The sequence below is a fragment of the Dasypus novemcinctus genome, chromosome X (genome assembly GCF_030445035.2).
Source record: "Dasypus novemcinctus isolate mDasNov1 chromosome X, mDasNov1.1.hap2, whole genome shotgun sequence".
Taxonomy (NCBI): domain Eukaryota; kingdom Metazoa; phylum Chordata; class Mammalia; order Cingulata; family Dasypodidae; genus Dasypus; species Dasypus novemcinctus.
Genome location: NC_080704.1, coordinates 157,326,759 through 157,342,695, shown reverse-complemented (window position 1 = coordinate 157,342,695; position 15,937 = coordinate 157,326,759). Strand labels below are relative to the sequence as shown.

At 40.2% G+C, this 15,937-nt stretch overlaps 1 protein-coding gene across 7 annotated transcripts in view; it reads left to right on the top strand.

The window, feature by feature from the left end:
- Positions 1-15,937, top strand: part of ARHGEF6 (Rac/Cdc42 guanine nucleotide exchange factor 6) — a 128,451-nt gene that overhangs the window by 100,379 nt on the left and 12,135 nt on the right. For all 7 annotated transcript variants that reach the window (XM_058291291.2, XM_004457503.5, XM_058291293.2 and 4 more), the window contains 6 exons: positions 3,683-3,821; positions 6,492-6,551; positions 8,540-8,686; positions 12,712-12,798; positions 13,614-13,692; positions 14,701-14,846. In XM_058291291.2, coding sequence (XP_058147274.1) covers positions 3,683-3,821; positions 6,492-6,551; positions 8,540-8,686; positions 12,712-12,798; positions 13,614-13,692; positions 14,701-14,846 — 658 coding nt within the window. The remainder of the gene's footprint in view (positions 1-3,682; positions 3,822-6,491; positions 6,552-8,539; positions 8,687-12,711; positions 12,799-13,613; positions 13,693-14,700; positions 14,847-15,937) is intronic.

Genomic DNA, 15,937 nt, shown 5'->3' with positions numbered 1-15,937 from the left:
CTTTTTCCTATTGGTAGTTTTATGCACTCTCTGTTTATCATTGTTACCAACAATGAAGACTTTGAGAAACTGCAGAGCATTGCATACTTGCTTTGGGGACAAGGAACATAGGAAAAATTTTGTGTCTAGGTTCCGTTCTGTTTCTCTGAGGAACCAGAAAGGGAGCAAGTGAGTCTTGTCACAAAAAGTGGTGGGGACAGAAAAAGAAGCAGATAGTCTAATCCTTGGGGATAGATCAATGCAAAAGGGATAATAGGAATCCATCCAACCTAATAGGGGCCCATCCCTGGGATTTTCCCAGGCCTCCCAGCTCCTCAGGCCTCACCTCCCCTTTCTAGGCCATAGTGAAGTCCACGAAATGCTGGTGGGAGGAAGGGAAGGATAGGGAAGGTGAGTCTCTCATTCCTTTGATAGGACTGCACAAGGTTGAAATACAATAATTCAAATTAGAAATGGACACAAAGATACCACAGAAACACTGTTACATGAGATAGCTAAGTTCTGCAGTGTTATTGTAATGTTCGGTAGTACCAGGACCCCATCCACTCTGCTTTCTATGAGATAAGTTTATGCTGAGTTTCAAATAGCATTCATACGTGGAGAACTGCTGCTAGTGTATCATATCACATGGACAGAGCATGTTAAGTTTTAAAAACAAGTCTTAACCCACTGGCATTTCAAATAGGTGGTATAAAATTAAAAACTGTATTTCTAAGACAAGGGTTGTTCTTTGGTATGATGAGATATGGATAATCGGTGTATTAAATTTATTTGATAAAGAAAATATCTTTTAAGATCTATTTATTTATTTTTTTAAGATTTATTTTTTATTTCTTTCTCTCCCCTCCCCCCCCACCCCATTGTCTGCTCTGTGTCCATTCACTGTATGTTCTTCTGTGTCCGTTTGCATTCTCAGCAGCACTGGGAATCCGTGCCTCTTTTTGTTGCATCATCTTGCGTCAGCTCTCCATGTATGTGGCGCCACTCCTGGGTGGGCTGTACTTTTTTTGCATGGGGTGGCTCTCCTTGTGGGGTGCACTTCTTGTGTGTGGGGCTCCCCTACTCAGGGGACACCCGCGTATGGCACGGCACTCCTTGTGCCCTGCAGCACTGCACATGGACCAGCTCACCACATGGGCCAGGAGGCCCTAGGTTTGAACCCTGGACCTCCTATGTGGTAGGTGGATGCTTTATCTGTTGAGCTACATCCGCTTCCCAGATCTATTTAAAAATACATAATAGGTAGTGGCTTTATAAGACACTTTTGTTCTTTCGTTTGCACTAGTAAAATTTTTTTTCTTCCTCCAAACCACTGTTTATAACCTAAGATAGTGATCCCATGTTATCATGAAACATTTATAAAAGTTATAGTTATAGTGGAAGTTAGAATACTTCATGGAAAGTAATAACAAAAAAACTTGACAATTTTGCTTCTAATTGTTATAAACCTTGCATTAATTATAGCAGAATGTTAAGGGTACAGGTAGTCATTAAGTCATGGAAAGGGAAAATAAGACTTATTTACCAAATTGAAAAGAGATAAAGAAAATTATTTTCTCTAAATTACATTTCTACCCAAATGCACTCTCTAGATCCTAGTTATTTTCCTAATCATATTTTATAGACAATGAATTTTTAAACCTCTCTCTGCTCTTGATGTTGATGTAGTTGGTTGGAAAATAAACATCAGTTGAGTTTCCATTAAGTTGGAAAGCTCAGGTACTGGTAATTTTTAAAGACGTGATTTTAGCAAGGTATTTGTCCTGGAATCATAATAGTAGTAATAAAAAGAGCAGCCATTGACTACTTTAAAGTTTACAAAATACTTTCCTGTAGAGAGGCAGTCTGTTGTCATGGAACACTCTATGAGCCCCAAGTTAGCCACATAGTAGCTGTTACTCACCCTTTCTGAGTCGCAGGTTCTTCATCTGTAAAATGGGGCTAACACCTACGTTGAAATGTTGTTGTGAATAGTAAACAAGAAAGAACACTTGTAAAGGTCTTAGCATGAAACACTAGTCTTATAAAACTACATATTTAATCTCTTCGATTTTATTAGGAAGCAGGCTGTATCTCTATTTTCACAGATGAGTCTATTGAAGCTTGGGTAACTCACCCAGGGTCACCAAATCTGTTTATGAATCCAAGTCCAAGGTGCTTCCTTCCCCTTGGCTGTTCTGGAGCAAGATTCCAAAAACTGATAAAATGGTCACCATTGAAAGTTATGTGTGACCTTCCATTAAGGCAGTGATTCCCTAGCTCTTTATTCCTCAACCTCCATGTGTCACCGCAGTGACTCAAAGCTGAAACTCCATCCCTTTCCCTCTTACTCTCAAAAGCCCAAGGAAGGAGAGTGTGTCTAATATTAATAGGGATAGCCTGCAATATTTCCCTTTCTCAATGCCCTTCATCCCTTAATTATTACAGACAGTAAGTTTCTTTGGATATACTTCACAACCTATTGCCACATACCACAGTTGGCAACCACTACCGAAGATGTGTTCTAGGGAGAATAAGTAGGACATTTGGCAGTAGAGGACTCCCGTTGGGGAGTGGTGAGAAAGGTTGGTGGGGCCAGTAGGAGCCTAAAAAGTTTAGACTTGAGCTTACAGGCAATTGAAGGTTTGTGAGTAGGAAAGCAACTGGCTTAAAGTGGCTGCTGGCAAGATGGGTTGGAGGTGAAAAAAACCTGAAGTTGGGAAACCCATTGGAGTACTGTCATGGACCAGAGGGAATGAGATGAAGGCCTGAACTAAGGCAGTGTCAGTGGAAATGCAAAGGAATAAACCTACCAAAAGCCTTGTGATTGACTGCATATGCCTAGGCAGACAAGGAGATGAAAGAATCTAGTGCTAAAGCGAGGATTCAAAACATGCTGTCCTTTCAGTAGCAGGTTTCCTTCTCTAATTATATTTTGCTTAACTGTACATTAAAATGATCTTGAAGCTCCAGGACTCAGCACCCCTCTTGGTGGAAAGGAGATGGTCCAGGAGGGTGCCAAAGGGCAGAGAGAGCCCAAGCTTAGAATTAGCCATTTACAGGATAGTGTTCATAAAATGTTAAATGATTTAAACCATGTTGCTCCCTTATGGAACTGTCTGGGTGGCCTGCTACTCTGCTTTCAGATCCTAGGCTATGGGAATTTGTGGTTAGTCATAAAAATATGCTGATATGTGAATCAAAACTTGATCCCAGAACATTACAAGTGGGTACCCCAGTGATAGTTGTTACCCTTGGCATTGGACCAGAGACTAACAAGAATGTTTGAAGTGACTAAGAAAATCCTTCTTTAACCTTATGTTGCGATCGTCTGCTAGACTGTAATGCCCCAAGGGTGCAGGTTCCTCAAGTGCAGGGATTTATGTTTTATTTCCTGCTGCATCCCTAGCACCTAGAACACAGCCTGGCACTTAGTAGATGCTCAATAAATAACTGTGGGATGAGTAGATGTGGCCAGGGATACTGTGTGCCTGATTCAGCAATGTGACCCCAGTGCTGGGCACAGTGCTGGTTGCATAGGAGGAGCTGAATAAAGGCTTAATGAATTGAGTTGAAATGAATTGCACAGCATCTGGAGTAGTGAAACAAATTTTTCTGGCATGAAATACAGTAAAATAACAATAGGTTAATTGTTTACATGGAATATCAAGCAGTAACAAAACTATCATTATTCTTTTTGTAGTGATGATTTGGAACAATTTATGGAAAATCAAGGTGCATCCAGCCCAGGTATCCTCATTTTAACCACAAGCCTCAGCAAACCATTCATGCGGCTGGAAAAATATGTTACTCTTTTGCAAGAGCTGGAACGGCATATGGAGGTAAGGGACAGCGTGTGTTCCTTTTGCTAGGGAGGAAACAGGTGGTTTGCCTCCAAAGCAGCCTTGCTCAGGAATTCAGAATATGTCTTGGTCACAAAATTTGCTTTCTCCAGTCTTCAATCTTTCCACGCTTCATGTTTTCCTCTTTAGGCAGCAAAATAAGACCCCCATTCCTTACTACTAAATAATCATGATTATTCTCCCTTTCCCCTCTTCTCCTCCAGCCTTAATCCTGTTGTCTTCTGTGAGTCTGTTCTAACTTGTTGACTTCGGTTTTCTTCTGCCCTCTCAGCTGTCGAAGGTGGTTTGATCAAAATCAGGTCAAGGAATCTTCTGTTGTTCTCGTATTCTGTTAACCAATTTTATTACAGGAGATAAACAAAAGAAAACAACATCAGAAAATACAGAGAACCCTTTCCTTATAGTTAAGAATACATCTCTACTCCAGGGCACAATAATCATTAAGCTTTTGACTCTGGATTGCAATGGAAGATACTGATATCTCCTTAAAGATTAATAAATGAATTCAAGATTCATTTACCTGTCTGCATCAATACATCTACATCAAAATCCCCTCAGTTTTTTTGTTTATAACCTTATAAGTTTATTTGAAACAGTTGTTTCAACTGTTAAAAATATGAATATCTTCAGTAAGACCTGGTAATTGAAAAATTTCAGCAAGAGCCCAATTCTCTAGTTATTAAAAACCAAGCAGCAGGGCTAGATCCTTGAGCCTTCCTCAGGTGATCATGCATGGAGGATTGAGGCGTGGGCGGGAGAGGAGGGTCCACTGGGTGAGGCCACATTTACCCTAGTTGCTCTTCCTGTGTCTGGGGAAAGGTTTTGAGGTTTTAAAAGGTTTGATTATCTTAAAAAAAAAAAAAAAAAAAAGTATAGTTGCACAGTGCCGGGCTTGTCAGCACTGGTAAGGATTGAAAGCATGTACTCTGAGTGAAACCACATTCTCAGGGTTTTTGACCTGCCTGAAAGCTGGAGGCAGCTGGGAGCTGGCGAGTAAAGCCTGCCGGAATGAAATTTCAGTTAGGGCTCGGGAAGGTGCTGACCTCTGGATGCCTTTCCAAAAGCTAAACCAGTTCACTGAACCGTTGGGGGTTGGCCCCTCCTCATTTGTTACAAAAATCCAGAAACTGCTGGCCTCAGTTTCTGTTACTCCTTGGTGCCGAAGATCAAATAATACATTACATTTCGGACCTGGGGACCCAGATGTTCCTACTACCAAGATTCTCTTCCTTGGCCTTCCATGTATTGGAGCCTGCTTCTGCTCCCCCCTCTCCCCAATTTGCTGTTGGTCACATATCTTTGGCTACCTTCCATTTCCCATCAGATAATGCACAGCCTTAGCTCTAGGTCTCCATGGGGTGAAATACTTTCCCAGCTTTCTGATCATTTAGGATGGCTGCTAGCTAAGGGTAGAGTAGAACCAGAAATTCTGCTTTTGATGAGAAGTTCAACTAAAAAGGAGCACAACCTTACTTTTCATTAACCATGCCATTCTGGGCTTGGGTATGAACCTGAGTCTGATCAGCTCCTTATTTTATCACTCAAGGCTGGTCGAGCAATAGATTTTGTCTTCCCATTCTACCAGCTCAGTTCCAAAGGTTAGATATATGCACACTCCCAAGAATTTCTCCCCTTTCCTTCATAAACAGTTATGGAGATGTGAATTCCTCAAAGCCATTTTTGAATCTGTCCACTTTGGGGAGTGGTAAGTACCATGGGCTTGCTGGACCATAGGTAACAGTCTTGCTTCAGAAGGAGCTCATGGCATGACAAGTGGAATTTTTTTTCCATCTGCCCTGTTGAGTCAGCTAAAAGCAAATGGAGGCATATTTAAAAAGAAATGAGATGGAATTGATTTTGCTATAACCACCACTCTGCTTCCACAATTCCCTACCTCCTCTTGTCTACTAACAACATGATCTAATAATGATGCTCCCCCCGAAAGAATGATTATTATCTAAAGTATAGCAGCAAAGTATTACCAAAAACATGATGTCTTAACAACTCTTTTAATTTCTTAATCACCTAATAATTGGAGTGCTGAGATTCCAAATGCTGTTTTATTTTTTAACTTTAAAATCATCATCCAAGATAATGGATGGGTGTGATGGTAGAACAACAGCACTGACATATATATCTGAATGTGGTTAAAAGGGGGAAATGTTAGGTTGTATGTTTGGTCCTAGAAGAATATTTTTAAAAAATCCATGGAACTGCGCTACACAAACAGTGAACCCTATGTTAAACCATGAACTCTAGTCTATAGTACAATCATCAAAATGTGCTCTCATCAGTTGTAACAAGTGTTCCACACCACCGCAAGGTGTTAATAAGAGGGTGGTATGTGGGAATCCTGTGTTTGATGCACAATCGTTCTGCAAACCCACAACTTCTCTAATAAAGAAAGTTAAAAAAAATTACCATACACTAGAATTGACTTTTTTCTTTCTGTGTACAGTTCTATGAATTTTAATGCATGTACAGATTCATGTTACCACCATACACGATCAGGATGCAGAAGAGTCCCATCACCCTGCCAAACTTTCTCCTGCCATCCCTTTGCAGTCACACCCTCCTCCCTCCCCTAGCCCCTGGCAATCACTGATGTGTTCTTCTCTAATACTGTTTTTAAATATGTTCTTTTAATAGGATACTCATCCAGATCATCAGGATATTCTGAAAGCAATCGTAGCATTCAGAAATCTCATGGTAGGCAATGCTCTAAATTTAGAATTCTCCATTTTGTATGTTTTGTTCCTAAAAGAGTGGTTTGAGTATAACCTTTCTTTCCTTGTGCAAAGGTCTTTAGAATGGAAACAATAAACTTTAGTGACAGTATCACAGTGATTGCTTCACTTAATTTTGTCTTCCAAAAATCATGCTAACCTATGAAAGGTTGCCGGGCTGAGGGTATAAAGCAATCATATTTGAAGTCTCTGCCACATTAAGCATTGCTGTGTAGGTGGGGGGTTTCCTTTTGTCTTTGTCTTTACCCCATGTTGCTCATCTTATGTCTGTGCAACTCATAGTTCACTGATTGACATCAATACTGAATTCAACTACTTATGCCACAAGGCATGTATTTGTTCTTTGCATACGACAAAGAGGTCCTTCAAATCTAAAAGGAAAAAAATTACTAAAATACAATTGCTTTGCATAGATCGCTATTCAAAGACAACTGTAATCTTGTATTGAAGCATGATGGTTAATGTGTCGTCTTGAACCCACTGATGTAAAACCACTTTGTTCCATTTTACAAGGAAAGAAAACTTTATCTTGGGTGTTTGATTAAGTTTAGTTCCATTTTAGACATTTCTGTAGCATTCTAAGTGGTTTGGATCCATGCTTATTAGCTATAGATTCTTGCAGTAAAGTTGTGATGCAACATCCACCATCATTTGGTTGTAACTGCTTCGGGAAGATCAATAACTGATGTGCCCATGGTTAAACAGCAACTTGAAGACCAGAATAATATATTAGGTTAAAATTGCTGTTGTGTAGGTCAAAAAAGGTTGAATATTGGCAGTTTTATACGGTTCATACTAATAAAACAGCCTTCTGAAAGCCATGGCATTTACTATAATTCACATTCCACTTACTTTTTCCCATGTAAACTGAATTAAAAATTTCAAAATAAAATTTCTTGCATTCCACTTTCCACATGGTAAAACTTGCTTTGACGGTTGTAGCATATGTATTCCCATTGTAGGTTCTTCATAAATTTGTGTACAATGAATTTCTTTCTGGAAGTCGCCATTTAGCTGAAAGTGACAGCAGGTATTTTATTTTTAAAAAACCCCACCAAATCCCCCAAACCTGTTACATTCATTTGGAAATACAATAACATAGACTAACCATATGCTCATTTTCATATGCAATTTTGAAAGAATGCTACTAAATTACTTAAAAATGTCTCACACTTTCTGAAGCAGTGATTTAGTACACACACATATATGAATTGTATTCATATCTCACATAGTATTGACAAATTGTAAATTGATAACTTCTTGGTTTTTATTTTCAGTTTGTCATCACAAAATTCTGTTGCACCTTTTTCTCAATCCTTTTAAGAATAAAAATTAAGTTAGCATATTTTTTCAGAGCATTCTAATACTAGCTCATACACAAGGGACAGAAAAGTGTGTATGTTTTCATTATAAGATTGGTTTGATTTGCTGTCACATAAAGAATTGAAATTCCTATTTTTCTATAGCTCCTAGAGTTTTTTTTGGTTACTTCTTTGGAGCCTGGGCCCACTTGAGAAAAATAAATTGCTCTTCAAGCTAAAGCACTTTGTACTTGAAGATAGATAGGTGGAGAGGAGCTAGGGCAGGGGTGTTGACCAGCAAATCTGAATCTACTACCTGCTCTTCTGGCTCTGACTGATGTGATTCTGCTACTTGTCTTCCCATACCCCTTACAGGGAGGGAGAAATAAGCCCCTCCTACCATTTTATCTCAAGGCTTTGGCTAAAAGGAAGTGTAGCTCTTCCTCATAAAACTTTTAGGGGCGCTAAGCTTGAGATTTAGGAGAGAGGATCTTTCTGGGTCTCAGGAACGTGTCTGGTCTTAGAACTTATGGTAGGGAATAGGGACTCAGTGTGAATCTGAGAGTCAAAAGCTACATCTTACTTTGATCTTGTTTTGGGTCTGTTTCATAAGCTTTCCATTCCATTGTGTTCCTCTTTGGTTCTGCAGGGGCAGTGCCAAGATCTGAGGAAGAGAAAACAGCTGGAATTGCAGATACTTTCCGAACCTATTCAGGCATGGGAAGGGGAGGACATTAAGACCTTGGGAAATGTCCTTTTTATGTCACAAGTAATGGTGCAGTATGGAACATGTGAGGTATGGTGTTTTCAAATCTCAAAATCTTCTCTTCCATCTTTCATATTTCTCTTCCTTTATTTATCCTTCCATCAAGGTCAAATGCTAGAACATTTAGCTTAGAAACTGAGCACCTACTCTTTGTCCACCACTCTGCTGGGTGATGTGGAAGATAGGAGGAAAGGATAAGTAATGGTCCCTTCCTTCAAAGCATTCAAGAACAACAAATTAAAACACAAGCTGCAACTAGAAAATAAACCAAAGTAGTCCATACCGGATTGTGCAATCTTAACAGTGGATTCCATAGAAGCTCAAAGATGGGAATGATCAAGATAGAAATAGGACTTGATAGAAATAGGACTTAAGGAGGAAGGCCATGGAGAGAAAAGAGGAGGAATTTGGACAGTAGAGGTCATTCTGAGCTCAGGAGAGAACAGTGAAGAAAGCAGCCCGTTGGCAGCAGAGGAAGCATGTTGGGCATAGTGAAAGAAAAGATTGAGTCACATGGAGCCAGCTTATGGGGAACCTTAGACGTCAGGCAAGAGTTGTTCAGATTGATCCTGCAGGCAATAGTGAATTATTAAAGATTTCTGAGTGGTAGAGAAGCATGTTGGAAGAGGTGCTTATGATACTTAAACTGACAACCATATAGTCAGGTAAACCAGAGGGGATGGGTCTAGAAAAACTGAAAGTCCAGCAGGGATGGGAAGTGCTAAGTACCCCCCAACTAGGGTGGAGGCACAGGGAATGGAGTGTAAGGGGCAAATCTCAGGCACGTTCAGAAAGGAAGGTCAACAGGAAGTGGTGACCCATGGACTGAATGAAATTTTAGACACATTAACATTCAAGTGACTATAGGTATCCAAGTAGAGATGTCCTCCAGACAGGTGTTAAAATAGTATGGAAATGTGGGTGAGAGAGGCAGAGATTTGGATGTCAGTGACAGATGTACCATCCTAGGGAGTAAATATCTCCAGTAGGAAACACAGAAGGCTGAAGGTGGATTATTTCTTTTAGGAAGGGGGGAGGGTAGAGGAGGAACATTGATTATGTCCTCTGGTATGATTTTTTTTTAAATTTTTTTATTTTTTATTGACTTTGTAATAATATTACATTAAAAATATATATGTGAGGTCCCATTCAACCCCACCCCCCCACCCCCCCTCTCCCCCCCCCCCCCCAACAACACTCGTTCCCATCATCATGACACATCCATTGGATTTGGTAAGTACATCTTTGGGCACCTCTGCACCTCATATACATTGGTTCACATCATGGCCCATACTCTCCTCTATTCCATCATGTAGGCCCTGTGAGGATTTACAATGTCCGGTGATTACCTCTGAAGCACCATCCAGGGCAGCTCCATGTCCCGAAGACGCCTCCACCTCTCATCTCTTCCTGCCTTTCCCCATACCCTTTGTCCATTATGTCCACTTTTCCCAATCCAATGCCACCTCTTCTATGTGGACACTGGATTGGTTGTGTCCATTGCACCTTTATGTCAAGAGGAGGCTCAGATTCCACCTGGATGCTGGATGCAATCCTCCCATTTTCAGTTGTAATCACTCTAGGCTCCATGGTGTGGTGGTTGTCCTTCTTCACCTCCATCTTAGCTGAGTGTGGTAAGTCCAATAAATCAGATTGTAGGTGCTGGAGTCTGTTGAGGCTCAGGATCTGGCTATCACATTGTCAGTCCAGAGATTCAAATCCCCTAAATATATCTTAAACCCCAACATTAACTGCACCTCCAGCACATTAGCATGAAAGTCTTATGAAGGGAGATCCCATCTGAGTCCAGATTCATCACACATAAACACCATTTCCAAAGAGGGGCCATCTGCCCTGGTAGTTAACCCCATCGGCCATGACCATAACTCCCATGGGTCTCTTTAGCCCTCAAAGGAACCAATATCTGGGGGTTGTATCTGCTTTATCTGTCTCTCTGACTCTGCTCAGTTGTGCATGAGGGCAAACCTTCTGCCAGCCTCCAGACTCTTTTTTAGAAACTCGTAGCCATATAAACTCATTTCTCCTTTCCATTTCCCCCTTACTTTAGGTCAAACAGCATTTTAAAGTCATGGTATTTTATGTAGACATGGATATTCTGCTGATCCGCATTGAACCTTCCGTATAAGGTCATTTTCCAGTTGCATCATCAGTTGGTAGTTGATAGTGGTCCCTCGTTGCCAGGGAGGCTCATCCCCGGGTGTCATGTCCCACGCTGGGGGGAAGGCATTGCATTTACATGCTGAGTTTGGCTTCGAGACTGGCCACATTTGAGTAACATGAAGGCTGACAGAAGGAAATTCCCAGGCACAAAGTTGCTCTAGGCCTTGTTATTATTTTGGGTTTATCAGCTCACAAGCATAGTCATTAGTATCAGGGGCTCACTGTTGAACCCTCACTCCCTCCCGGTCCCCACCACTGTACCTGGGAGACTGTCGCTGCTCCCCTAGGGACCACGACAGAGCACCACTGGCCAGGAACCCAGTACCCCCCCTACTGTGGTTTTTAATTGTTGCCACTATGAGTATATCCAAACATTACCATGCACCCTGGACATATGTTCTGTACAGCTCCCTGTCAGTCATATATCACCTGTCATTGGTATCCCATACCAGTATCCCTCCATTGCCATTGTTGAAACACTCTGTGATCCAGAACTCCCCGAAATTTGAAGCCCAATATAATGTCATGGTCCCTTACTAGGGAATGGCATATAGCGATGAGTTTAAAGGATTCCTCTGGTATGATTGATCAGGTGTTAGAATTGTCTTCCCTCTCCCCAAATATCTTCCTATACTCCCTGACATCTCTCTGTCAGAGATTCATTACTTTGGTTTAATGAACAATCTCATTGAAAATGCAGATACCCTTGGGGAAGTTAATGCAGTGAGTCCAACTATTAGTCATTCAAACCTTTGGTGTAAACCTCTTAGATGAAGGGAGGAGGAACTGGTGCCAGAAAGAAAAGAAGAGGTAGAGAGAAGAGCCAGGGGGGTGTGGTATCATGGAAATTTGGAGAGACGCACTTGGAGGTAGTCAGTGAGCTGAGTGCTGCAGAAGGCTCAGAGGTTAAGAGGGATGAGAACCAAGAAGCAGCTATTGGGTTTTTGCTAGGAGGCAGTTATTGATGACTGTGAGAGAGCAGTGGGTGAGAGTTATGGAGAGAATCAATGGGGAGAAAAGGAATGCAACAAGCAATTTGGCAGTAAAATGTCAAGAAATAGGGTAGTATATATAAGGAGTTACAGGGTCAAGCAAAGGCTTATTAGATGTGCCCATGTTAAAGGCAAAAGAGGAAAAACTGGTGAGCAGGGAGGATGCTGGAAGATGCAAACTAAGCCAGGGAAAGAGATGTGACAGAATGTAAAAACCTTTTTAGAAGAGTTTGTCTTGAAGGGTTGTTCTTTTCAAATGGGAGGAAGGAGCTGGATATAGATAATTTTTATACTTACTAATTGCAAAGCTGTAAGGGGTGCGGAAAAGCTCTCACAGGTAAGCTTTCCTTTGGTACCATTAAAGCAAAAAGTATTTATTTACCTCTTTGCTTTACGTAGGTACAATAATTATCCTGTTCTTAGTCATTAAAAATGATCTTATAAATAAGAATTTAGTGCACATGTTAGAATCTAATTTATTAAACTCATTCATTTTGCTACTACTCAAATTAAAATAATCTTTTTGCTTTGTAACCCTGGAGACTTATTTTGTGCCCAGAACTACCATATCACACTGGTTGCAGCTTGGGCAGGAATATATTAACCATGAGACATTATCAGGCTTACATATTCGTGAAACAAGCACAGCTATTTGTATTTAACTGATGTGTAGGAAAGACAGAGAGAAACTATGGGTTTCTGTCCATTTCAAAGTAAAATTAAACTCATTTTGTGCTTTTATGCAGAATAGCTTTTTAAAAATCACTGCGTGCTTCATTTCATTCCATATGATCTATGTTACACAACAGTGATTCCAGAAATTCTTAGCAAACAAAACGTCCAATTTCTCTTCTCCATTTAACGTTTTCCATTTCACTTCAGGAAAAAGAGGAGCGGTACCTTATGTTATTTTCAAATGTTTTGATAATGTTATCCGCAAGTCCTCGGATGAGTGGCTTTATCTACCAGGTTAGTAAATTTCATATAAAACAAATAGCGGGGCCCAGAATGAAAACAGGTTTCCATCCAGATGCAATATCTCCACCACCATATTAAAAGCTTCAGCCAGAAAAGGCAGAATGTTCTGACCCTTCCTTGTAATTAAATAGCTTTAAGGGCAGATGCTCCTTAGATCAAAGACCTTTATATTGCTCTAATGAGTTTATCCTGAATGTCCCTGCTCTGGTGGTGAATTAGATTAGGAACGTGTAAATAGAAATCTAAGTCTGCAAATAGATAAATTCGCAGCAGCATTTTACAGGCCCATATCATTATCGCTGAGAAAATATAAAGCTGGGACCTGTTCCTATGGTTGCTACTACAATCCCATCATGGCATTAGCTCTTCTAAGAGGCAGGTCATTCAAATCCTTAGGAAATTTGACATTCCTCATTTGGCTCCCCAGATGCTGAGTATAGATCCCCAGATATCGAGTATTCTAAGTTACTTTTGCCTGTTATAACTTGGCCTGGCAATGACCAATTTTCACAAAACTGGAGTCTTTGTCTTGTTTATCGATTCTCATGAAAGTAAGTTGGAAACGTAAGCTGTTTGTAATTCCTGGTCTTATGGTCGAGGGTGCATTTGCAAAACACAACCTACATTTTCCCCTTTGCTTTCTTGTCTGATTAAAATGTAGAACAGGAAAACATGTTATCTATTGACAGACCAAAAAATTATCCCTCGCCATAATTCAGCCATGATTCCTAAGGTCAGAAAATCTAACAGAAATAAGCAGGGTCATGGATAACCACAGAATAATGGTCACATTCTTTTTCTGGTAGGGAAAAATACCAATTTCAGGAATGGTGATGACTAGATTAGATGAAATTGAAGGGAATGACTACACATTTGAAATCACAGGTAAGTCATTTTCTCTTTTTTCATGCAGTTACTTCAAATCCTTTTTTGGAATGAAGTGGGGTTTAAAGAAATAAATGCCACTATTTTCTGTGTACCCCAGGGGCATGATTTACAAGGCATGGCAAAGGATATTCCATTTGCTGGGATAATTAGGGCACAGTGACAGAACAGAGACAACTTCGGTCATTCAAAAGCCTCAGCTTTGCCACTAGTTTCAATCTTCTCTTGCATAAGAGCTACTCATTCGATCTAAGAAATAACAAAATGGACTGATGTAAATGTAATTTTCTCTCCCTTCTGTTCTCTATTCCCTGGTGGTAGAGGAGCCAATGATGAGGACTTTTATCAGCAATTTGTATCATCATCCTAGGAATTAGCAAGGTTTGGTTGTGTTTCTAAAAAGGACTGAAAAGCCATGAAATACTTTCTTCACAAATTGAGTAAAATGCTGGGCAGTGATAATGCTCCCTGACATTTTGGCACATTATCCTTTTTGCCGGACCTGGGTGATTTACATATAATGGCTGTACTATTTGCACAGTCAAACTATGACGTGAGACCTCCACCCCTTCTTCCCAACAGGGAAGCCTATGGTTCAGTGTTTGTCCAGTAATGAGGACCAGCCTCAGTTTGACCTTGTTCCAACTTGGATATTGGGAGAACCAGTGCAGTAGTCTCATTTTAGACTATAAACTAAGTTAACTATGTATCTAGAGGACATACTTGCACTTTTGGATTGTGACTTTGTTTACTGTGAAATTTGTTACTACTTCTAGAATTCCATAAGCAAATCAAGGACAATTTTAGAAAACAAATATGAATATTTCTTTACTTTATTATCACAGCTTATCTGTTCCTGATATATAAGTTGTAAAAGGGTTATCCTATGGTTGTGAAAACTGAAACTAGACATCCAAAGTTCTATTTGCATGAAGTATGTTTGGGAATGGGGCAAGCTCAAGGTTCTCCTTGCTTTTGTTTTTAAATGCTCATAATTGGGCGATACAGGTAACATAACAGAGAGAATTGTGGTCCATTGTAGCAACAACCAGGACTTCCAGGAATGGTTGGAGCAGCTGTACAGACTGATCAGAGGACCTGCCTCTTGCAGTTCATTATCTAAAACATCGTCATCATCATGTAGTGCTCATTCCGTAAGTAGTCCATTTGTTCTGTCTAGGGATTGTCGAGTCTTCTTTCAAAATCCTGCCTGCTGAATACTTCACAGAAGCATTGAAGCATGTCTTTAGTCTTTAGGTAGTCTAGATTTCTAGATTTTGCAGTACAGGTAAACCTCACCAATTCAGATTTCTTATAGTAAAGGCCCACAAAAATAAGTAAAAACTTTTACTTAGAGATATGTAGTTTTGTTTGACACTATTAACTTTCTCCAACTAACCGCTAATATAGTGTTTCTAATCAGAAGTCCTGCTAAGATACTTAATGAGTAAACAAGTCTTATTTATTATTCTCATAATAATGTCATAATAAGGTCCTGAATCTAAGCAGTTTGCCTTCATAAGTACTCAAACAACTCTGTTTAATCTCATTTATGCTATCACATTTGCTCAGTAGCCCTTGTCAAAGGTAAACATTTAGCACTGCTGACTCCTGAGTTATCACAAATTTAGAATTCATGGAATCTGAATCGATGAGATTTTACTGTACTTGATGAGTGAGATGGAAGATATGCGGTATTGTCTGCTAACACTCAGAGCCTGTGAGGCTAGAATTCCAGTTTTGAGCACTGTGCATTGTGGTAGGAAGACCATGGACTTTGGTATCAGACCTGAGTTCAAATCTTGTCTTTTCCAGTTACTAGGTAGGTGCTTCACTTTGCTGAGTCCATGTCTAAGCTTGTGCTGATGAAATAACCTATTTAAGCACTAAAAAAAGTGCCAAACACGTAACTGAATTTATTAAATGTTAACTGTTCTTCAACTCAATTTTCCTCCCTTACAGAGGAAAAAAGAATCTGACTATAATGAAATTGCAGAAGAGAGAGAGAGAGGTCAGGATCTTGGATGTTGAGTTAATTTCGTGCTGTTCCTTAGAGACCCCTTAATCTATGACTGAAAAGTGCCAGTTCTCAAACTGGAGACTTTTGTTTTCCCATCTTTCCCTTTCTATGGCTGGCTTTGCTGTTCATGCTAGATCCAAAGAAGCTATTGTTGTTCTCTCACTCTGTGGCGCAAGGTTGGGTTCAGGTGGCAGATTGCCCACATCTCATCAGACATTTTCCCAG